General features: G+C 30.9%; 2 protein-coding genes across 4 annotated transcripts in view; one reads left to right on the top strand and one right to left on the bottom strand.

The window, feature by feature from the left end:
* Positions 1 to 25,226, bottom strand: part of LOC127733848 (uncharacterized) — a 282,424-nt gene that overhangs the window by 185,972 nt on the left and 71,226 nt on the right. The window lies entirely within an intron of this gene.
* The window catches only part of LOC127733835 (uncharacterized), a 48,391-nt gene that overhangs the window by 8,218 nt on the left and 14,947 nt on the right, over positions 1 to 25,226 (top strand). Inside the window, exons 2-13 of the mRNA XM_052243232.1 lie at positions 1,087 to 1,387; positions 5,545 to 5,596; positions 6,644 to 6,923; positions 7,976 to 8,225; positions 8,979 to 9,090; positions 10,006 to 10,148; positions 10,965 to 11,156; positions 11,984 to 12,135; positions 12,802 to 12,902; positions 13,826 to 13,919; positions 15,090 to 15,172; positions 17,090 to 17,311. Of these exons, the coding sequence (XP_052099192.1) occupies positions 1,087 to 1,387; positions 5,545 to 5,596; positions 6,644 to 6,923; positions 7,976 to 8,225; positions 8,979 to 9,090; positions 10,006 to 10,148; positions 10,965 to 11,156; positions 11,984 to 12,135; positions 12,802 to 12,902; positions 13,826 to 13,919; positions 15,090 to 15,172; positions 17,090 to 17,311 (1,982 nt within the window). The remainder of the gene's footprint in view (positions 1 to 1,086; positions 1,388 to 5,544; positions 5,597 to 6,643; positions 6,924 to 7,975; positions 8,226 to 8,978; positions 9,091 to 10,005; positions 10,149 to 10,964; positions 11,157 to 11,983; positions 12,136 to 12,801; positions 12,903 to 13,825; positions 13,920 to 15,089; positions 15,173 to 17,089; positions 17,312 to 25,226) is intronic.

The raw sequence follows: 25,226 nt of genomic DNA, 5'->3' as shown, positions 1-25,226 counted from the left end.
CCAATTCTCAGCAATAATTTCATTTGAGGCTTACATTGTACATAATATATCCATTTTGTATTTTTACAATTTAGTCTGATGTATCATTGAATTATTTTAGTCTGATATCATTGTAAAAACCAATCAATATAATTTATATAGCATCTGACATGGGTGAATAAGCACTTTTTTTTTCAGTCTCACCACTTCTCCTTATCAGTTTCAAAAAAGAGAAGTCACTAGTACTTCTCCCTATGATTCCAAAGGAGTGTAGCCTAATAAGTTTTTGATAAAAGCGATGTTTTTACGACTTTCAAATAAAAATAATTAAAATTAATTGTCCCTCCCTTTGTGGATATCTCCCTGCTCAGTCATTTGTAATTCTTGTATCACGGCTTTGAGATGTATGTAGAATTTAACATCTATCACATTATCTAACGAGAAATTATCAGCAATGTCACAATGTGTGAGGAGACATCATCGAAGTTACTTTTATCTAACACATACAAATGTAACTTTCTAAGGGAGGTGGAAAAACCAGAAATCAGAAATAGCAGGATAAACAGATTATTTGGTTTTCTGCATATAGATATCATAAATATCAGCCGCTCGACACTGTGTGAAGCTTTTTGTTTGTGCACTTCTGTCACTACTCTACACTCACCAAAAATGTTTACATTGTGGATTGGGTCTGATATTTTACAATATCAATGTGTAGATATCCAGTTAAACTCTACATTTATTGTGATGATTGGCCAATTTTTTATATCCAACTTTTATGGTATAGGGCCACTAATTCGGGCCTGGTCGCTAATTCAGGCCTAGTCAAGAAGAACATACATGTATAAGAAAGTAGTATATATTTGAAACAAAATTCTTCCCACACTTAGCTGTAACTTAAAAAATATGTAAAACAGAATATATCATACTAATTAAATTTAAACTTAGTAATTATGTTACCACCATATTTAAAATTCTGAGGTGGGTAGTACCCATTTATTTATTAACCTAAAATCTCATTATTTCATCACATGTAAATTTTGGAATGACAGTACTCATAAATAATAAGTTATGGTATACTAAAATTCTAGATAACTTCTTTTTTAGAATAGTTTTGACATTCAGAGCCTCAAACTTGTAGAAGATGCTATAGAAAAAATAAATGGCAAAGTTATACCTATTGATGCAGTTATACAATATGGAAAACAACCATTATCCTGCCTTAGTATCCAGAATATTGGTATTGTAAAGGATGAAAATGAAGAGGGAGGAAAGAAAAAAGAATTCAGTAATGCTATTTTACCATTTACCACAGTTTTTGAATTCTACTTCTCAAGGAACAGTAAAAAATACCTAGCCAATACCAGCTGTAAGGGCTCTAGTCATCAGGGTATATTGATGTATAATGGTGAGTTTGGAATTGTAGTAGTAAAGTAATATGCATCAGCAGCATGTTATATACTAATGCTATAATATAAAAAATCACAGTGACCAATTAAAGCGATTATTCAGTCAATTGAATTTATTTTGAATAATTCCTAGTAGATTGATATTAATTCCCCAGTAATTAATACCTAACAGAGGACTTTTCCTTAGTCATTAATTCTAATAATATGATTAATCTCAGGGCACACAACAGATGTCAAAACTGTAATTTAATTTACTTACAGAAAAAAATTATGATCAAAAAGGTCATTTTTTCTAGTAACTTGCTAAAACGACACAAAGGCATTCTGGATCATGTTAAGGGCATAATGGTTCATCTAAAAGAAACAAGGGTCCTAACACGAGACAGGCACAATCATTTGGTTTTGTAAGGACAGATATTTGTCTGACGACTCCTCAGAGGAGTTATTGCTCTTAATGACTAATTTTACAATTTTTTATGCCCCTGCGGTTGCGAAGGGGGCATTAAGTGTTACCCTTGTCCGTCCCATCCGGCCATCCGTATGTCCCCAAAATTGGTTTCCGAACTCTAGTTTGCCTCATCTAAATGTTATTAAACTTATACACAATGCTTATAACCACAAAACACAGATCAAGTTTGAAATTGGGTGGCGTCACTTTTACCGTTCATGAGTTATGCCCCTTTATAAACATAAAAATTGCTGAATTTTTCGTTTCCTTTCTCTTTCTTTAGTTTGCCTCAACCAAATGTTATGAAACATATACACGATTCTCATTACCACAAAACACAGATCAAGTTCGAAATTGGGTGGCGTCACTTTTACCGTTCATGAGTTATGCCCCTTTACAAACATAAAAATTGCTGAAGTTTTTGTTTCCGTTCTCTAACTTTAGTTTGCCTCAACCAAATGTTATGAAACTTATACACAATGCTTATTACCACAAAACAGTCTTAACTACGTGAATACTGCATCTGTATTTGGAAGTTGACTCATGCATATTTACAAGTGGGGCATCTGTGTTCCATAGACTCATTCTCCATTTATTTTTCATAATTGCCTATTATCTTGAAAATTATAATACATAAAAAGAAACTTTATATAGCAAACATGATCAGCAAGACAAGAACTACAAATAATTGAAATGGCTGAAACCATTAGACAACTCCTTATTGGAGTTATTGTCCTTTAATGATGATTTTTACTCATTTTTTTTTGGTTTTTCCTTAATTTTTTCAAACTGTAATAGATACATAGAAAATTTAAAAACCAAAAATGATAAGTAAGATTAGGTCTACAAATAAGTCAGCATTGTCGTCATTTGACTACTTACATGTATTGGAATTATGTCTTTTTAATGACGATTTTATCCAATATTTTATGTTTTTGACTATTATCTTGAAAACTTTACTAGATAAATAGAAACTAAACAGCAAGAATGATCAGTAAGACAATATCTACAATTATGTCAAATATTTCTGAAATAGTTGTTCAACTCTTTATAAGATAAGATAAGATATTTTATTTCCAATTATGGGCCCCAAAGGGCATAAACATTACAACATCAATAATTTTTCATAATACAATACAAACAATGAGATAAAAAAAAAAAAAAGAAAGTTAAACGAGAACTATTTAAGTTCTTAAAGAATACGTAGATAAAGAATCTATAGTATGTTGTTTTTTTTAATACTAATGCATTTTATTGCAAGTGTGGTTGATATAGATAACAAACAAGCAGCCCAAAAAGAAAAAAAGAAAAATAGATATCCACATATGTATAGTACACAAAAAGTTGGATCAATTAAATATATAATAATTAGCCAAAAAGAAAGTAGAAATTAAACATGTCCATGACTCATCCTGTGTCAGCAGCAAATAGGAAAGCATTATGGTTTCCTAAAGGCAGCTGACACCAGGGGGCGATACCTTATGGGCCATAGGCATGTAAAATGTGTGTAAATGTCTCTTTCCTACCTGTATCAAAAGCAAACAAGGAAGCATCATAGGTAACTTGAATGCAGTTGATACCAGGGGACGATGCCTCAAGGATACAAGAGAACATTTGAATAAATAATATATCTTAACAATTATTTTTTTTTTAATCGGCTAGTATGTTTGTGATATTCAGATGAATATAATTTTCTATGTCCAATCAAATGTATATACACACATAGATTTCCTTTAACTAATCTTCACTAAGGAAGATGTTTGTATATAAAATTACATATTATTTTAAGTAACTCAACATTTTCTACACTAAATAACCAGATAATTTTGCTTTGACTGCTCATATGATTAAAATAAGAATTATATTGTGCAATACTAGCTAACATACAATTTCTATCATCCTCAAATTTGTTACAATCAAATAGAAAATGAGCCTCATCTTCGACAGTATTGGAAGAACATTTATTACATATTCTGTTAATTCGGGGAATACCCTGATATCTACCTAATTCTATTTGTAATCTATGAGAAGATACACGTAATTTAGTAAAACTTCTTCTAAGTTCAAAATTCTTGATCAATGTTAGATATTTTTCAAAACCAAAATTTGTTTTATATAAAAGGTAGGTTTTCAGTTTACTGTCTGAAAATTTATCTATTTGTTTTTTCCAACAGCTAATAAACAATATTGATAGCTTGGTTTGTATATATTTCTTAAATTTGTATAAGGATTCACAAAATGGAGCATTTATGGCATTTGTATAGTCAATACCAAGTATTTTAAAAACAACATTTATTGAACCATACCATGATGTTATATTCATGTGATGTAGTGTCTTTGATTGTGTATATGCCTCTTTTAATAGAGGAAAATTATTACCTAAATTCTCTAATCTATACCAGTACAATAACATTCCTTTTATAATATTAAAATATATTGGAAATCTTCCAAGTTCAGATAACACTGCAGCATTTGTTGTTTTCTTGTGTACCCCAAGTATAAATTTACAAAATTTTATATGAAGTTTCTCACAGGGTAAACCTGAATATAATTTTTCAAAAGATATATCTTCCTTCTTACATTTAGAGGAAAGAGAATTAAACATCCCCCATATTTCGCTACCATATAATAAAATAGGTTTTACAGTGTGGTCAAAAACATGAATACTTGTTTTTACATCAGGATTAAGTGATAAAAGATCTTTCCTTAATTTGAAATGAGCTTTCAGGGATTTTTTGTATAGTTCATTTTGAGCATAACTGAATGAACCAGATGAGCTTAAATATAAACCTAGGTATTTGTATTTTGAAACACATTCCAGATTTATATTCTGAAATGTGAATATCTGTTTTACATGTCTGCCTGCCTTGTTGAAAATCAGCACCTTTGTCTTATTAGTATTCACATTGAGACACCAATCTTTGCAAAATTTATCAAGCATTCTCAGCTTTTCTCGTAGTCCTTCAGCTGATGTAGATAATAAAACAATATCATCAGCATACATTAAACAATGTAGATCTTTGTCATTGACATTAACTGGGTCTCTAGTATCTGACAAATATCTGGGCAAATCATTTATGAATATCTTGAATAAATTCGGACTGAGGTTGTCACCTTGTTTGACTCCAATATCTAATGGGAAAAAATCACTTACTTGATTTTGAATTTTGACACATGATTTGCTAATTTCATACATACTTTTAATAATGTTATAAAAATAATATTATATGAATTAATGCACTTAAATGACAATTTTTACCATTTTTTTGCATTTTTGTCTATTATTTTGAAAGCAGTAATAGATAGATAGAAACTTTAAAAAGCAAAAATGATCAGTAAGACAAGATCTGTAACTAAGTCAGCATACATGTAGAAGAATTTGTCAGTTGTCTTCTTATAGGAGTTATTGCCCTTTAATGACTATTTTCAACTTTATTGTGTTTTGGGCAAAAACTATAGAAGATAGAGAGAAACTGTAAACAGAAAAAATATCAGCAATACGAGTTCAACAAAAAGAGATTTTAGTCATGAATAATATTCTAGTCTACAATGTTGGAAAGAGTCAATTGATGAATATGTGCATAGACCTAGGTGAGCAACGCAGTGTCCTTAGAGCCTGTAGTTTGAATACCTTTACCTGCTATTGAAGCTATAAACAGGCTCAGTTTAATTCTTAATTGAAGAAGTATACATACATTTTATTTACAGATTTACAATTGTGCCAGCTTGATATACAGGTTTTACAGAAAACTCTTAGAAGGTTTGTAATTTTATCTTTTAAATGGTATTAATGGTTCTATACAAAATTTTGATATTATGGAATATAATTATGAGTTTTTATGGCATGTTACCAGGTAGTTATTTTGACACTGTTATTTAACAATGAACAAAACAATTTGATTTGGAATACATTTTTGAGTAAAGTAAAATTACAATGAAATAGATATCTTTGTAACATCATTGTCCTTTAGTCTTGAGTGGATAGTTGTCTCATTGGTAATCCTACCACATCTCTTCTATTTATATAATGAAAGTAGAGTGAATATTTATGTAAAGGAGAGAGAGGGAAAATCATGAAAGATCAAAATAAATATTCAATTGTGTGCAATTTCTTTTCTATTTGTACAGTTTTCAATACTGTAGATTTTTTTTTGATACAGTGGATGGTTATAATATTTTTCAAATTGTCTCCCCTTATTAAAACTCAGAAATAATTCATTGCTCTAATTTACAAATACATGGACCTTCTGTCAAAGGGAGGTAATTTGTTATTTTTTTCAACTATTAGTATGAATAAGTACAGGAAATAAAATTGAGAATGGAAATGGGGAATATGTCAAAGAGATTACAACCCGACCAAATAGCAGACAACAGCCGAAGGCCACCAATGGCCACCGCACCCGGAGGTGGTCCTCACCTGGCCCCTAAATAAAATTGTGTACTAGTTCAGTGAAAATGGACGTCACACTAAACTCACAAACATATAAATGAACTAAAATTAAAAAAACATACAAGACTAACAAAGGCCAGAGGCTCCTGACTTGGGACAGGCGCAAAAATGCGGCGGGGTTAAACATGTTTTGTGAGATCTCAACTCTCCCCCTATACCTCTAGCCAATGTAGAATAAAGAAACACATAGCAATAAATTTTAACATCATTATAAAATTAAATAAGATAGAAAGCCACTGACAGCAACACAAGCGAATTTATTTGTGATGGGCACTTGTCCTGTGTGATTGACTAGACGAAATGTTTCCAACAAGTCCAATGAAGAAATTTATTAAATCCTTTACGATTTTATTGTAGAGATAATATAAGTAGACCTAGTGATGGGACTGAGAGTTGTGTAGCATTAAATCTACCAAGTGTTGATGGAGAGATTACAGTACAGTATAACAAACTAGATTTACTACAGAATTTGACAGTATTAGAAGTGTATTGTACTTTACATCATTCTTCATCACTTTGTTCTCACAACGAGGAATTGTTTATCTGTGTGGGAACCAGTACTGATTCCTGTAAATCTCAAAGATCTTCCATGTTTCAGAATATAATATCTCAGCTCTTAGATGGAAAATTTGACCTTGTAAGTGCACTGTTATATGTTTGTTTATTTAAATGTAAGCTTGATTTTCATCACATTTTGTTTATAAGCACTACAATACACCTTATTGATTGAATAAACTTTGTGAGCAAATGGTTATGATATATAATACATCTCATTAAAAGTGAAGCAAAATCATATTTGTAAATTAATTTTGAACTGTCACAAATATTTTTTCATATGCTGAAATGTTATAGACATAAAAAGCAAGATTTATTATACATGATTATGGTTGTATTTAACAGAATTTTCCATACAGAAGTTGATGGATGGAATTTTCATGACTTGTGATTTTGAAACCGAAGTAACCATCGATATCCTATTTCGGTACTAGGTATTATGTTCAGTACTCTCCATGGGCCGTTTTAGCGACGGGTACTGGACAGACCACAGTGTTGTCCAATCATATACATGTAACTGGGCTATTCATTTTTCATTTTTCAAAATTCTTGTGCTACCTGTACAATTTCAATCACATGATTACCTGTTTGATTTGTCCAAGATTGTTTACTTTACCTAACGCTTGTATAAAAATACAGTTCTTTGTCAATATATTTTGATATACCAGCATAGCATTACAAATGTTACATACGTGGAAATGGGAATGGTGAACCAGTCTTAGGTTATGCACTGACCACAGTGCTATAAAAAAGATCGTGGGGAGAACACTGATGTTGATTAGAAAGGAACTTTTATTGCTTGTTTGTGAAACCATTGCTTTCTGTACTCCCATTACTTTTAAACCAACTTTTTTTTATGAGTGATTAATAGACACAAATATAAATCATTGTGAATGTCAAACTTTGATCTTCTTTTATTTGAATACATCATAAAAATGAGATTATCACACAAATGAGAACATCACAAAAATGAAACCCCTTGAAGTCACTTAGAAGGGGCTTAATACGAAAATATGAAAGTATCTGTGTGAAAAATAATTTACTTTATTTGTTTTGAACTTTATTGAAACCAGGTAGGAGATTTCTTATATAACTCTGTACAATTAAGTAGATTTAATTATATTCTATAAACAGGTGTTGTTGGCAAAAGATTTATCAAAGTTTTTCCTCCTGAAACCATTAACATCTGTATCAGCAACCTTGACCCCAGTGTCAACAGAGGTCATTTTAGAGGTTGAAAAACAGCTGGTTAAAAAGAAAGACAAACCCTTTGCAGCCGAGGATATTGAGAAACCAGCCAAAACCAATGTAAAAGACTGGCAGGGATTAATGTCAAAGTTATGTAGCAGTAAAATACCAAATTTCAAACAAGAAAAAAACACTGGTAAATATATAGAACTTGGAAGACTCTTAAGTTTGAAGGTCATGCTGAAGTACAACTTAATACATGTACATAGTGATTTTTGTAAAGCTTGATGTCATATTATATTTCCCTGTTGTTCCTGATATTAACAGTTTTTATGACATTCAACAATTAATGATATAAATTGATCTGCTATTGTAGTGATTAAAAACAAGTTTCTTAAACATCTGTCACGATCATGGACAGGCGTGGCGGAATTAATATTGAAAGTTTTATGACTATTTCTGAAACATCTTACTTATCTTATGTAGTGTGATAGTAAAGCCATCATACTTTTGCATGGACATCAAATCTTACAAATTGATAAGATAATTGTCAAAAATGACGAGTTCTTTAATTGAAAGTCAACACTCTATGCAAGTCTGTAACAGCTTCATTATTTTAATTGATCAGGTTCTGTTTTCTTTGACTTGTGAGTTTTGACCGTCCCTTTGGTACATGTTTTTCCTCTTTTAGTATGAAATTGATAACATATTATAAACATCCAATAATCAATGACTGTTGGAAAAACTTTTTCAAATGTACACATGAAATAAAAAACAAGATAATATGAGATGGCAAAATGTTTAGATACTCTCTGATGTACATGTATGTTATTCACAATAGTTTTCCTCTTTTACAGATAAAGAGAAAAGTTGTATTGGAGGAGTGTTTAATCCAAGATGTGTAGATACTCTAAGATATGTTATTCACAATAGTTTTCTTCTTTTACAGATGAAAAGAAAAGTTCCATTGGAGGAGTATTTAATCCAAGATGTGTAGATAAAACCCATCTTCCAGGTTGTCAGGCACCATTTATCACCTTAATTGATAAACTTAATGAAAGGTAATTTTTATTCTCCCCTGCAATAAAAATCTGGGGCTATTGTACCATTAACTATTCAAAAACCTGTATTATATGATATCAGATATTTTACCATTTGTTAATTGAAATGAATGCTGTTTTTTTCTCCAATCAGCCACTTGTTCTAATAATACCCTGACTTCATTTTCATTTTCAATTATCCAGGAAATTTGGTGCATTCATCAATACTGTAATGTTTGGTTACTGGAAAAAAGCAAAAAATCTCAATTTAGACTTATCAACCACACACAATTCTTTGTGTGAAAATCAGTAATTTTTATAGAATTCTCAACACACTTAATTGGAGAAATTGAATTGACCAAGTCTGTGCTAATGTATCATCCGGAATATACCTTCTTTTTAAGAATTTTTTTTTTCTAGAAATGAGTGCTAGGATAACATAATACAATGGGTAATTCTGCCCCTAATCAACTACTGCTGTATTGTTTGGGTAGAAAGTAAAAACGAACCAATATAAAAAAAAAACTTTAAATAAAAAAATTGATAAGATTAATTTTAGATGCAGATCCTTTATCCCTGTTTACTCCCTGAACTAAAGTTCTTGTGTGGATAAAAGTAGAATTAAATACCACAAATACTTACTGCATATACATGTGTGTGGAAGGAAGCAGCAATGTAACTAGATATCAGATAATAATCCTTACTCTTTGAGAAGTGCTACTCCAGCTAATCTTATTCATAAGCCAAAAACTCATCTGTTTTAAGAAATCTTTTATTATTATTATTATTACAATATATAAATGTTAGTTCAGTTATAGCTGCACCATTTGCTTAAAATTTATTTTGTGGTGATTCCTATTCAGAAAGGATAAAATGAATTTTGTACCTTGAATATCTTAAAAAAAGAGCAATAATTGAATTTATTAAACATTTCAGAATTTCCCAGTTAGAGTTTCTATCTGACAGTGAAGTTAAGACATTGAGACAGTTACAGAAAATGTACCATATAGAAAGTCGTCCACCAAAACTTATTGATCATACACCACAACGCCAAGGACTTGATGTCACACAAGACAATGGTGATTAAAAACTATTCACTCTTATACCACCTGTTGTAAAATAAGTAAAAATGTGCAGTCCGTGATCTAGCATGTAGATGTCAACCAGGTCAGACCTACAAGGAAAAAAACCTGGTCTATTCAGATTCAATCTGATTAAATACAGATCATGTGTCAAGGATCTGATAATGCTCTATTCTACTTTCTGTTTTTTTCTCTGGTTTTGACGGATTAATACACACCTTCAAAAAATTTTCATGGGCTGAACAGAAAGTAAAACGGAGTGTTGTCAGATCCTAGCAAGCGAAGCTTTGTTAATGTCTGTTATTGTTGCTTCAGTTCATGTGACATTCAAAGGATTACATTTATCATAAAGGACAATAACATTATTAATCATCAGTAGAAATTTATACTTGCTTAACTAGTTATCTTGTGTTATTGAAAATAAAACATAAAAAGAAACATTTCATCAATAATTGATAGCATGATGTAAATTATTATAACTAGTAAAACTATCCAAATATAAGTAAGGTTTCAATGCTACACAAAAGGGGGTAGATTGAGCCATACTTTACTATCCTCCATTGTTCATATCCATTTGGTAACATCTTGATGCTAGCTTTGGATATCTCATGATATTGAGTTGATTTAAGAAATGATTGATTACCATGGTAGAATTATTTACTAGAAGAAAAGGTTTGGGTTTTTTTCCTGACAAATACGTGTTTAAATTTTTGAAAATATAAGTCCAACAAACAAACAATTAGAACAGCAATCAGTGGACATGACAGTTTAATTTTTGTTTGATTAATGTATTTCAATCAATAATTTTTGTAGATAAAACCAATATGCACTCCGATGATATTCTATTGAAAGATGATAAAAGGAAGGATTCTGTACCATCACGAGGACAGATGATTCTTACACGCAGTAAACAGGCAGTTAAAGAAAAAGTAGAGGAACCCAATAAACAAACAGAAGGGGTAACAGTTAAAAGTAAACCAGTTGTTGACACACCCACTAATGTTGGTAAGCATTATATGTAAACATTAGACTATGTAACCTGACACAAATGTAGAAAAAAGTAGATATGGTTTAATTGCATATGAGACTACGATCAACCAAAGGACAAGGATGTGAACCCTTACAGGTCACAGTTCTACCTTCAACAATGAGCTAAACCCAAACCTTAAAAGGTCCTGGGGTGACCAAATACTGTAAATTCAGAAATTATTGCGTGTATTTATTATTGCGATTTTGTCATTTTAGACTAAAATGCAATTTTAATTTTTGCGATATTGAGAAAAATCCTGTTTAATTCATATGAAAAATTTCAAAATGCAAGTTTAAATTATTGCGATTATAACCCTGTCGCATTTTTCGCAATAATAAAAACATCGCAATAATTTCTGAATTTACAGTATGAAAAAATTCAAAGAGAACGGCCTGATTTAAACTGAAACAAAAAAAAAAAACAATTATGACAAAACAGCAACTAACCACAACCACTGGAATACTCCTGGATAGGGACAGGCACATAAAGAATGTATGAAGCATTTTTATCCAAATGTTACAGAAATTATGTATTGATTATGGAAAAAAGTTCTTTCTTTAATTAATTTAAACTTCTAAGTTATATTTTTTCATCTTTTTGGAATTTTAAATGATTTGTTATCATTTAACTGAAATCAACTTAAAACTTGCTTTATGGAAACTAATTATAGATATGTGATAAATTCAGCAGTTCTATATGTTATAAAGTTTGAACCCTAGGGTTCAAACACAAGAATGTCTAACCTTCTGCATGTCAATTCACTGGACAAACGAAATCTATATAGAAACATTTCTACTTGTAGATTTTAAAGATGAAAATGAGCTTAAACAATATTTGTGCACAATGTATGATAGAAATGTGAATGAAGATAGTTGTTCATCATATGCAGCAGTACAGCCATTAGTTACGATAACTTTATATTATATGAGAGAATCAGGAAAAGACAACCCACAGGTATTTCACATGCTTTTATAAAAGTGGTATTAAGATGGATTTGTTTTATCAAAACAACAAAAGTTTAGCATATTTGTCATTAAGATCACAAGGCAAGGAAATAAAACCTTAGAATTGTTCATGCAAAAGGCTCCTTAAACTAACAAGTAGATACAGATGCTGGGAATTTATCACATAAACAGCATTATTGTAATCCCTCACATCTTCATTTTAATAATAATTCTGTCAATGTCAAGTTTTCATGTTGCATGTAGCACAGATACTATCAGCAATAGGTGAATTATAATTGGTTTATGGAATGATTAATAAGTGAACATGTCTGTCTGGCAGGGTTGATCTGACCTTGACCTCAATTTCATGGTTTATTGGTTAATGTTAAATATTTGTAATTAAGTCTCTTTCACAGATACTACAAGCAATACAAGAATTAATTCCAACAAAAGTTCTCAAGATGACATTTCTGTTGTCTTGTAGGTCCTCTTATTGTGACTTGAGATTTTTTTTTTGAATTTTTAGCCGGTGTCTTTGTTAAAGATTAATGTTGGAATAGCTTTTATACAGGGCTTTATTCCTTGAAAGATGGACTTCATGCAATGTAGTGATAATGGTTCGATGTTAAAAATTTTTATTTTATGATCTATATGTATATAAACTGATTATTTTCAGGAGTCTTGCGAGCAGTTGTTAAAATCTGGAATAATCTTATCCCCAGAAAGTTTACGTGAAAAACATCAAAATGAAGATGACAAACAGATGAAGATTAGGGAGTAAGAATTTAATGAGGAATATTTCAGTAATGTGTATTGGTGTTAGTTGGATGTATGTACAATCTGTAACAATGTTTACTTCATATAAATATGACTCAAGCTAGGAGAAGTTTATGTATCCCTCCTATTATAGACTACATGTATCTTTAAAATATCAGGAGGATTAATGTTGTTTGCTTTACACCAGTGGTTAATTATTCATGTATATCTAAGACGAGAGAAAAATAGCCAAGGATGAAGTACAAGAAGAAATACAATAGATTCAGTGGACTTTGCCACTTTTTTTTATTAAATTATTTTAGTATAAAAACAGAATATATAGCTTAACACTGCTATCCAACATTAGTATAATAACAGAATTTATTGTATAGCAACTTAATGTTTCCCTCAGAACATAACGAAAAGTTAGCATGCAAATATAGCTTCAAATTATTGATGTCATCAGTCATGACAGTGATAAAAATATGTTTTTAGCAGATTTTTGAGCTTTGCTCTACAGTCAAAGGTTTATTGCATGAATATAAGTGAATTTTCCCCCTCGAGAATACATATTGCACTCGCAAGCTAATGCAATATAAAAATCATTAATATTCATGCAATAACCCTATATTATTGTATAGCAACAACACATAGCATACAGAACATAAGCAAAAGTTAATGTGCGATAATATATCATATTGCACCAGTGTAAAAAAAACTTATTTCTCTAATTCTTTGACAATTTATACCTTTCTGCACTCATTGTATAAAAAAATTTAATCAACGTGTGGTTGGCGGTGATCTCAGAAGATGATTGGATGAATTTAAGGGTCATAACCTTTAACAGCTCAAAATATGCTAACAGGTGTTAATGAAATTGACAACTTTGTGAAATGTGGAACATCAAATAGTAAGTATTATATTTACCTTTTGTTTATGTATAGATATCAACTACAGATAGTCCTAAGATTAGAAGTTCAGTCGATGATACATGGAGGAGATCAGAATGCATCTGTCTTAGAAGATAAAGTAGATGAGGTATATTGTGTGTTCATTATAAATTAGAAAAATCTTTGTGTGTCATAAAGCTTTCGAGTTCATTAACTACATGAATATTTTTGCAAGAGTTTAGATCAAACGTCATGGTCATTTAAGAGTTTTAGAAAAAAGACATTCAAATTTAATAGGGCATGAACATTACAAACTGCAAATAAAACTTACAAAAAAGTTACTTTTGAGTATGGATTCATAAATTTTGGTCTACCTTTTAGTCTGTCTGTCCAACTATTACTAAAGTTTGTCATTGGGAAATCTATAGTTTACACAGAAAATGAATGTCACCATGTGTATTTGTGCTCCACAATATTTATTGTGTTGTATGCTACAATACTGTGGATTCATTTATTTTCGTTGGTACCAATTTTCGTGGATTGAAGAAACTTTGTATTTTCGTGGATATTTGATTTTGTGGTTTTGCCAAGGTCTGCATACAATATAAAAAGAAGATGTGGTATGATTACCAATGAGACAACTCTCCACAATAGACCAAATGAAACAGAGATTAACAACTAAAGGTCACCGTACTGTACAAGTCTACCGAAAATTTGTTTTTTGTTGAACATTTAAATTCGTTGTTCACCTGTAACCACAAAATCAATGAAAATTGATACCCCACGAATAAATATGAATCCACAGTAGTTTCACTATGCCAAATTTTGGTATTACTTATTCATCGACAGCATGATATGTCAACAATATGTGGGTTGTGGATTTGTTTGTATATTATCAAGGATTTGTATAGTATATTATATATTATATGCTATTAACCTGACTAATCCAGTGTTTGAAAAAATCATTTTTTTGAGAAAGCCCAATTAGCAGAATAAAAATGTTTCAGATCAGAACTATATATATATGAGCTCCTATACTATGGACTCATCAGAATAAGCTTGGAGTCATCACTTCAATAACTCAAAACTCATCCAAAAAATATACCAGTGAGAACCTTGTCTTTTGAAGTTCTAGTTACTTTTCCAAGAATACTGAAACATATGTATCCAATGGCTACCTATTATCCCCAAGAGAAAATGACATTGACCTCTTACACATGTCTTATTTGTTTATTTTATTATACCCCTGCTCTGAAAACTGAATAGAAAAGTTTAATCCATTAAAGTATTCAGTGCCATTTGTCTGTTTATTTTGTAGATAGTAACCTTACTAAGAACCATCAGTTTTATAACAGAACCAAAATTGCTGTCAGAGTTCATGAAAAATTGTTTGGTGGAAAAGTAAGTAATATTTTCAGGTAAAAGTTTTGTTCAGAGCTCTGAAATTAAAATATTGAATGGAGGTAATTATCAAGGAGACAGAAAGTCAATTACAAATGACAAGTTTTATTAAAATCGTGTCTTTCCGTTTTAATTTGAAATCTTCCCTATAAGTACTTCTGCATGTTAACTGTTGTACTCTTTTATTTATTTAAAGAACATTAATGAATTTTTTTCAATGAAAAAATTGCAATTACCATACTGAATTCTGTAATTGAAATACTAAGACTGCTATCACAGTAGGGTTTATAGACATTAAGAGGTTATGTTACAGTCTTAAACAATGAATACATACCCGAACCATATAGCAGGTAACAAGTTTGAAATATAAGATTTGTTTGCAAATAACCTGATTAATTGAAATTAAAGGCTATGAAAACAAGAGCTAGCTTGTATTTATGATAAATGGGTTTAACTTCCTTTAAATAATTTTGACCAATAGTCTTGACGTCTATTAACAGTAAGATTATACAGTACATTCCGGTTATTTGCATAGCCTATTTGTCAGACAAAATTATGCAATAAAGCGGAGTATGCTTATATCCGAAATGCCAAATTACGGAGTCAAACAACATCGATAGAACAGATCAGTAAAGGAAATCCCTGAAGAAAGATGAACGTCTATAATCCAATTACAACATATTGAATGTTGATTTATTCTAATAAAAGTTATATGTCTAGTGTCATACATGTTATTTTATTTTGTATTATTTCAATAAAGATTATAAACACATTTTGTTTTAGTTTATTTGCGTACCGACGTTTCCTTTACCAGTTTACCTGGGATACGAAAATAAATTTGTTCTAAAAATAGATTTGTTTCTATGACCCATATGTTCAATGTACATTGTTACGCTTTGATTAAAATAAACTATTTAACAAAACTACACAGTTTATAATCATTTTAACAATAGATGTGTACTAAACTGCCTTTGATATACAATATTTACAGCTTGCAGAGTGAAGTAACACTGTTTATTTGACTTCGATAGTTTCGTATATGCAAAGCAGTAAAGGGGCCCTGTACGGGTTATTTGCTGGACACGAGTGTTGAAAGTGAGAAAATATAATAATTAGAAATAAATGCTCTTTTCAAAATATATTAAAATTAAATGATTGATGTATAAAATTCTTGAACCATATAAAAATGCCCTGTAATATTTAACATAAATGCAGATCACCCCAAGCCCAATTACGGGAGTTCACATGGGATAAGATAATGATCGATAATTAGCAGGCGTTATTGTTTTTGAATTTCACCCCAAATGTAATCTATTGACAGTGTTTGAAATCCAATCAATTATTTACACCTTTTTAGATAGAATGATCAGTGTTTTTACAACAATTACCTGTTTGACATTTTTATGACCTCGAGGCTTAAAATAGAACATGGGAAACTTTACCTGTGTAGATATCGAGGTTTATTTTTAAATCAAATTCAATCATATAAACACGAAAGAAACTGTTTTAAAACTTTATTTGAATAACACAAAAGTAAATATGAAATAATAATGAAAATAATGATGCATTCAAGAAAAATATACTCACCAACTTGCCGTTTCTGGTCAAAAATTTCGATAGATTTAACTAAGCATATCTAGATGGCGATAATTTTCTATGCAATAAACCGAAAGGCCACTTGTAGAGCTATGCATATAACCGGACAATTTAACATTAGATGAATGGGAAATGGTTTTGTGCAGGAGAAAACAATGCAATTAACCGAATTATGCTATTAAGCGGTATGCAATTAAGTGGAGTCGACTGTATTTATAAAAATCACTGTTTTTAAAAAGTAATAATTTGGTTGTAGTGAAATGGTGTTTTGTTTAACCAATGTTTCATTGGAATACATTAAAATACAGTTTGAATTTTTAGTTTTATTCACAACTTACCCCAGATGTTGGGTAGTATTTATGATGAACTAATGCAACCTTATCCTGCTGAACTGGAGTCCATACTGTCACCAGATCAGAGTGCTGGAGACTCGTCAGTATTCAACCAATCAATGCAGAGCTGTGGAGGAGATGTGAGCCTGTCACAACCACCGTCAAATGTATCAGATGTACTCATTGATAGAGCTGAGAGAAAAAGTAGCAGGTAAGAATTCTTTATAATATTTTGGATTAACATTTTAAGAAAAGGTTTTAGTTTTGAATATGCATGATTTCATGGTTTTTTCAAAGTACCTGAAAAATGAATATTTGTCGTGAACAAATATTACTTACCCTTCGTATTCACGAAAAATAATATCACATGACTGATAATGAATCATAAGTTTTTGCCTTTACATTTGTATCTGTGGAAGGAAAAGTTTAGTTTTACTTTTCTGGTGACATCCTTAACAATGGTAAATATCTGTAAATCTAATGCACTTTCGCCTAATTTTAAACAAACAGTCTATAGATATAGGAAGATGTGGTATGAGTGCCAATGAGACAACTCGCCATCCAAGTTACAATTTATAAAAGTAAACCATTATAGGTCAAAGTACGGCCTTCAACACGGAACATGCATGTTTTTAATGATGAGAAGTCAATGAGGAATAGTCACACAACCTTGAATTTTTCAAGTTCCAGTAGTAAAAGGTGTAATTACGTCTGTTCCTTAGGGACTAGGCATGATGAGTGAACAATATTCAGTATACTAACGTATTTTCTATCAAGATAGTTTGTTCTGATTGTTTTGATTGAAGAATAGAAGGCATTTATCTGAAGCCTTAGCTGCACATGGATTTTAAAAAATTGAAGTACTGATACTTCAAGTACTTATGGCAAAACAGAAAGCAAAGGAACATGACTTTTGCTGCTGTTTTTCATTTAAAAGTCACATTATGGTGTTAAAAGCGAGCAAAAGCTACATAAAAGCTACATCTGTATATATTTATAAAAAAAACAATGCTAAATAAAATGAAAGAATAAGGCTAGGAAATCTAACATGTCTGCATATTGTGAGGATGGTTTTGTTGACCAATTAATAGCATATCTATGCTTGAACCACAATCTACTATTTCTTCTATGTATAATGAAACATTTCAGAACATAACATGTGTTTTGCAGACAATATATTTGCAGGCCAAAATGTTGAATCAAATACTATTTCAATGCCAAAAGGCTTCACATGGGCATACTTTTGACAAGTTATGTTATATATGCTTTTTGTCCCACCTTCATTGAATGTTGCAAAATGAGAGATAACAAGATGAGAGGGGCACTTCTTGTATAAAGCTACATATTTCAGAATGTAAAAGAGTTCCTGCAGATAATCCATGCCTTAGAGGCAGAATTTTTTCGCCGAAATATGTCCATTGATCTTTACCTCATCTTAATGGTTCAATGACCCCTTAAAAAAAATACTTGATTTCCATATCATGTGATTTTTGCTTATAGTATGGTGATGTTGGGTGGTCGAATTGGTAGGGTATGTTTGGAAAGTTGGTACCTTATTTGTTTATTCAACTCCTCCTACAGTTTTCATCCCAGATCCCTGAAACTTTACAGGAAGATTACATTTATATTGAAGTTGTGCACCTGCTCATATGGATTTTTTTTCTAATTTTTCCAGACTTGAACTTTATAGTCTTTTTTTATCAAAATTTATGAAAGAGGGTACAATTTTTTAGTAATCAACTCCTCCTACAGTTTAAAATTGCACAAATGTTGAAGTTGTGCACCTGCTTTTATGGGATTGTTTGAGGATATTTTCTCATTTTTCCAGACTTTGGAACTTAGTAATTTTTCAAATATTTAAATGTTCAGGATAGAGCAATCTCCATTGTTTAAAAACATTCTGCACAACCAGGCGACATATATTTTAAGTTATTATGAGGACAACTATGTTTGGTAGATAAAATCATTAAAGGTATGCATGTTGTCAGAAGTGGTTCACCTGACCTTGACTTCCTTTCATGGTCGGTTGGTCAACATAAGAATACCTATAAGGAGCTGTGGTATGATTACAAAGGAACCAAAGGAATGTAAGCAACTAAAGGTCAATGTACGACTTTTGAAAATAAGCATAACACATACCAAATAAAGGCTATAAAAGAGACCAAGATTACAAAATGTTAACAAAACAACAGAGAAAACTAACAGCCCTATAGTTTCTCAGATACTATAAGTAAGAGATCAACTTTTTTTGAGTAGAGAATGATTGTAAGGTGTACATGTCTGCCTGGCAACATTCAACTGACCTTGATGCCTTGAAGGTCAATGTCACATGTTTTTAGATAAACCAAAACTAGTTCATAAAGGGGTTTCTGGATGATAACTCCAGAAATTTTGTTGGAATTGGAACCAAACTTCAAAAACCATATAATTAAGTATCCATGAAAATTCAATTTTTCATCCATCCATAAAACTTGGAATCAATGAAAAAATTAATCCACAGAATATTTTTTATAAATTGAGGGGAAGATCTATATTGTGTATGGTCAATATTAAGTTTTCATGATTATGTCTATTGTGTTATCTATAAGTAAAAGTTCAACTGTATTCGGCATGCAGAATAATTGTGAGGTGAACATATCCTTCTGAAATGGTTCAACTGACCTTGACCTCGTTGTCATGGTTCATTGTTCAATGTTAAGTTTTCAAGATTAGATCAAATACTATAATATAGAATAGAGAATGGAAACAGGGAATGTGTCAAAAAGACAACAACCCAACCAAAGAGCAGAAAACCTCCCAAGGCCACCAATGGGTATTCAGTGTACAGTGGGATTTCCATTGTTTGTATAAACTAATTAATCATCTATGAAATCATATACCGATATGATATCATAGATTTTGGAGTGATACTATATTTGGAAGTAAAGGAAATCCCCAAAGAAAGATTGTTTTTGGAAAAAAAATATAAATAGATTTGAATTGAGTGGTCAGTATATAAAATGAAACATCCTACCTCTTTGTTTAAGAAAACTACTGTGAAATTTTCCTTGTTTGAGCAACCGGCCTCATTAACGTTAGTATATAGCATTTCAGTGATAAGGTTAGCACTTGTTAGTACACAATTAGCACACAATATACAGTTTATCTAATAAATAATATGGAACAGATTAAAAAGAAAGTAATATTATAAATTTTAGTTTAAGAAGATAAATTTAAATTTTTCTTCAACCAAATTGTAGAAGTTTTCACATTTGCCTTGTTTATTTGTCAATATATTTTGTAATGTTGGAGAAGTTCATTTTTTAAAATTTCAAACACATTAATTTGTTATGTTTTCTGCTTGGATATATAATATACTTTTCTTTGTTTCTTAAATTAATGGATTTTAGTTTTCTGGAAATAATTTTATGAAGAATTTGAAGCTTCCAGAAACGAAGATTCTTGAAAATGATCATATGTTGTTTTATAATGATTTGTGGGACATTGCAAAATAAGGTGTTCATTTTCTTTTACTTGTTCATTATCATTACTGACAACATTCATCAAATGTTTGATAAAATAATGGCTTTCAGAAATAATCTTACACATTGTCTTGATTGAAGGAAATTGCAAAGTACGGTAAACATTTTAATTGTTGCACATGTGTATTAGGTCAGTTCATGGGGAACCACTAGTGGTAGGTCAATGATATTTGGTATGCAGTTGTATCAGCATTGACACCTCTCATTTACATGGAGATTATTTGGCTCCACTCCCTCAGTTATGGTCTATTGACTTCGAAACTTTTGCTTAATTTACAAATATTAGTTTTTAATTAGGTCAGTTTATGGTATCCTCTAGTGGTAGGTTATTGATATTTGGTATGCAGTTGTTTTATCATTGGCATATCTCATTCCCATTGAGATTGTTTGGCCCTGTACTTTCAGTCATGATTCCTTGACTTTGTATATTTTGCCAAACTTACATGCAAAAGTATTGCTATTTTGATTTCAACATTTGCATTTTACTATCAAAATAACAAAAAGGCGAGACATATCTCTGTGTTGACAGTTTTATATAATTTTTTATAACAAATGTGACAATTTGATAATAAGCCTTTCTCACTGAACAATGACAATTTATTTTATTAAGGTCTATGTTAAGAAGGTCCTTGACATATTTATTTACCACATTTTTCAACTGCCATTGTCATTGATGATAGTTATAAATTTTTGGCTTCCTGGTTGTCCATTCTGATAACAACATTCATAATGTACGACAAATGGTCATAAAGTTTATTGTTTTTATAAAATGTTTGAACAATGTATTCCTGCAATGTTTACAGTGAACATGCAGGGGAACATTGATAAAACTAAATTTATATGTTGTTAAGTTTCGACTGCAGGAATCACACTTACTTAAAGTATTTAATTTTGTCATTTTGACATATAATGTGTCATTATTCTTTGAATTAAAGGGGTATGACTAAGCATGTGGTTTATTTGCGTGTGAATTTTTGTTTCTGCATGACAATATACAAAGAAGAAATGTAATTTTTATATAACTGCATTAGTTTTTGTCAATTCTCTGTGTGTTACACCTATAATCTATATTTTCATGTTCTCTGAAATTATTTGGCAATTTTAACAAACTCAGTTGAAATATAGATAAAATGGATGGTCTGTTTCATTGTTACTTCCTTATTGGCTGAGAAATAAATTAACCAGAGGATATACTTGAATATTATTTCTAAGTTATCCTTATTAAAAGAAATGAAAGGAAAAATGCAAGATCATAATAAACATTTTTATATCCCATGTAATTAGTAGTGGGGAAAAAAGCTTTCTGGTCTGTCCATGGTATTTCTCCCCGTATTTATATTTAATTATTAAAGTTTAGGATTACTGTAGTTTACCATTATGATGTGGACTTTCAAAGATATATGCGAAATAAGGGTTGGACCAAAATTTCAGGGTTCATTGATCAGGTTAATGTTTTGGTGGACGTTAGGTCAAAGTTTTTGGTTTAAGGTAGTTTACCATGAATTTGTGGTCACATAAACTGGAAACTTAATACATTTGTTCATTTTGATGTGAACTTTCAAAAGTATGTGTCAAATCAGGGTTTAACCTAGATTTCATGGCTCACTGGTTAAGTTATATTTAATGGAAATCATTAAAGTTTGGTTTAAGATAGTTTCAAAGAAGTTGTAAACTTTAAACTTCAAAGACACATTTTCATTTTGAGGTAAACTTTAAAAAATTGTTTGCCAAATTAGGGTTGGGACCTAGATTTCACATTTCACTGAACATGTTTGAACAGTATGCATAAATAATAGTGTTACTGTAGTTATGATGTCAGTTGTATTGATTTGTTTGTCAAATGAGTGATATAGCCTATAGGCTTCTTGAGTGTTGTTATTTTTGTCTTTTGACATATTTCACTTATGGCAATACATATGTATATTAACCCTAGTATCATTAGGGTAAACCAAATTTTCGATGACATTGTTCATGATAAAAACTTGTCAGCCAGTGTTTGAGACTTGACTTTAGCCTTTGTTCACACTCCAGTATGTTTTATGTGAATGTGTTGTAGCATGAAAATCTCAAAATATGATGTCTTATGACCTTGACCTCTTCTTCATACTGCATTGGTCATGTTAATTTTTTAGAATTTCTCAGGAACAGCACATGATCTATGTTATACATTTTTGTGATAAAGATCGGTCGTATCATGGTATGACGTCATTGTTGTCATCCGAAGGCATTTGGTTTTCCAGACAATAACTTGAGTATAACTTTGGATCTCTATGATATTGTGCCACCAAGATTCCATACCTCAAGGTGTAATACCACCAAATCATAGTACGTCACATCCGGTTGCATACGAAAAAGGGTCGAAAAAAATATTCCCTTGAATTTGACAGTTGCAGGAAATTAATCCTACATTTCATTGCAGTAAAAAATTTCTGAGTCATAAACATATATCTTGGGTGTTTCAAAGCACCATTATTTTTTTATTTGGTGTTTCTATAGAATATTTTGGAAACTTGAGGTTACATGGTTACTAAAGCTTGTACGCAGGAAAAAAAGGGGTGAAAATTTGATTGGTTAACTTCCAGTGATGGTTATTTTCTTATATGCAATGAAATGTTATGTGAAATTTTGTCTATAGTACTGGACAGGATAAAACTTTACTCATGCCAAGTATTTCTTTATTTTGCAACAAAGATAAATGTACAATTTTTTGAAAAGTGCAAATTTAACAAAGACTCATAGGGGAAAATCAACAGTGGTATTATCACTATTAAGGGAAACTGCACATGCACCTTTGGCATTGTGTGTACTCTCATTTGTTAAAATTTCATGCTATTTAAGTGTAATATTACAAAACTGAAATATTCTGAGTGGATTGAGTCTCAAAAACACATTTTATGAGAAAATTGCCTTGAAATAGGACTCTACCATGAATATTAGTAGACAGAGCAAGCCTTACTCATTGTTTTGTGGGAGCTTTTTTATGACTTTTTCTCCTTATTTCTTATATTTTGCTATAATAGAAAACCTTTTCCTAAGTAATACTTTAATGAATATATAGTTATTAGCAAATGAAATTATTTTTGAAGCAGTAACAACAAATTATTCACTAAAAGGGTAGCTTTTTATGTCCTTCTAAGTTTTACGTAAGGACTAATTGAAACCTCCATGGAGTCAGTAAACTTTTATATGGATAGTTCATTCAGCTTGAATACTTCAATTACTCATTTATTATCATATTTCTTTCATAAATGAGTGAAAGTTACCCCCAAATTTTTATTTATTGGCCTAAAAAGTTGAAATTTTGAAGAAATGAGAGGTATAAATGGACCAAGACAAAGAGGTCCATTAGTGGTATTTATCATCCTAGAGTCATCTTTTGTATCATATTCAACTGTTTGTAGGCAAGTGAGATAAATATTTGATCATTTATTGGTCCACACTATATTCTATCATGATGTGGCTTGATCTGGATTTTTCGAAGAAATTTTGCTCGAATCGCTGTAGATGTCGTCTTACATTATACTAGATTTTTCTCAAACTATTGAACTGATTATGACAAAACTTGACAGTAATGCTTGCAATATATATAAACCAGTATTACAAAGGAAAAAAATCACATTCAGTTTATTCAACCAAAAAGTCTTCTTTATCAAAAGGGTGGTTGAGATTGAATTTGGGGGTTATGCCCAAACTGTTTAGGAATCAGGAGTCAAAAAGGGGCCAAAAAACAATGATTTTCTGGTAACTTCAGTACCCGGTATAAGTCTATGGATCTTTCTGAAATTGTACAAAAAGGTTCCATACCAAAAAAGGAAGGTTGGGATTGATTTTGGGGGTTTAATTCATAGTCTTCAATTCTTGGGGTTCTTTAATATGCTGACTCTAACCATTATTTAGATTTTGGATTTTGAACCCCATCTTTAAATTGGTCCACATTGAGGTCCAAAATTAAACTTTGTCTGATTTCATCAAAGCAATTGATTTAATGGGGTTCTTTGATATGCTGAATCTAACCATGTAGTTAGATTTTTGATTTTGATCCTGGTTTTCAAATTGGTCCACATTAAGGTTCAAAGGGTTTAAAATAAAACTTAGTTTGATTTTAATAAAAAAAAGGAATTCTTGGGATTCTTTGATATTCTGAATCTAAACATGTATTTAGATTTTGATTTTTGGCTCAGTTTTCAAGTTGGTCCAAATCGGGGTCCAAAATAAACTTTGTTTGATTTCAACAAAAATTGAATATATGGGGTATTTTAATATGCTGAATCTAACCATGTATTTAGATTTTGGATTTTGAGCCCTGTTATCAAATTGGTCCACATTGAGGTCCAAAGGGTCCAAAAGTAAATTTGTTTGATTTCATCAAAAATTTAATTCTTGGGGTTCTTTGATATGCTAAATCTAACCATGTATTCAGATTTTGGATATTGGCCCATAATAGGTTAATGTCCAATTTCAAATTTTTAAGATCTTAGACCCCGTTCATTCTTCATGAGAAAGCTATGCTGTGTCAAATATTTAATCACAATCCAAATTCAGAGCTTTATCAAGCTTGAGTGTTGTGTCATTACTTGCCCCAACTGTTCAGGTTTCAACCTCTGT

Source organism: Mytilus californianus, unplaced genomic scaffold (assembly GCF_021869535.1).
Source record: "Mytilus californianus isolate M0D057914Y unplaced genomic scaffold, xbMytCali1.0.p SCAF_3, whole genome shotgun sequence".
Taxonomy (NCBI): domain Eukaryota; kingdom Metazoa; phylum Mollusca; class Bivalvia; order Mytilida; family Mytilidae; genus Mytilus; species Mytilus californianus.
Note: the sequence above shows the minus strand (reverse complement) of the source record. Positions and strands in the feature narration are given on the sequence as shown.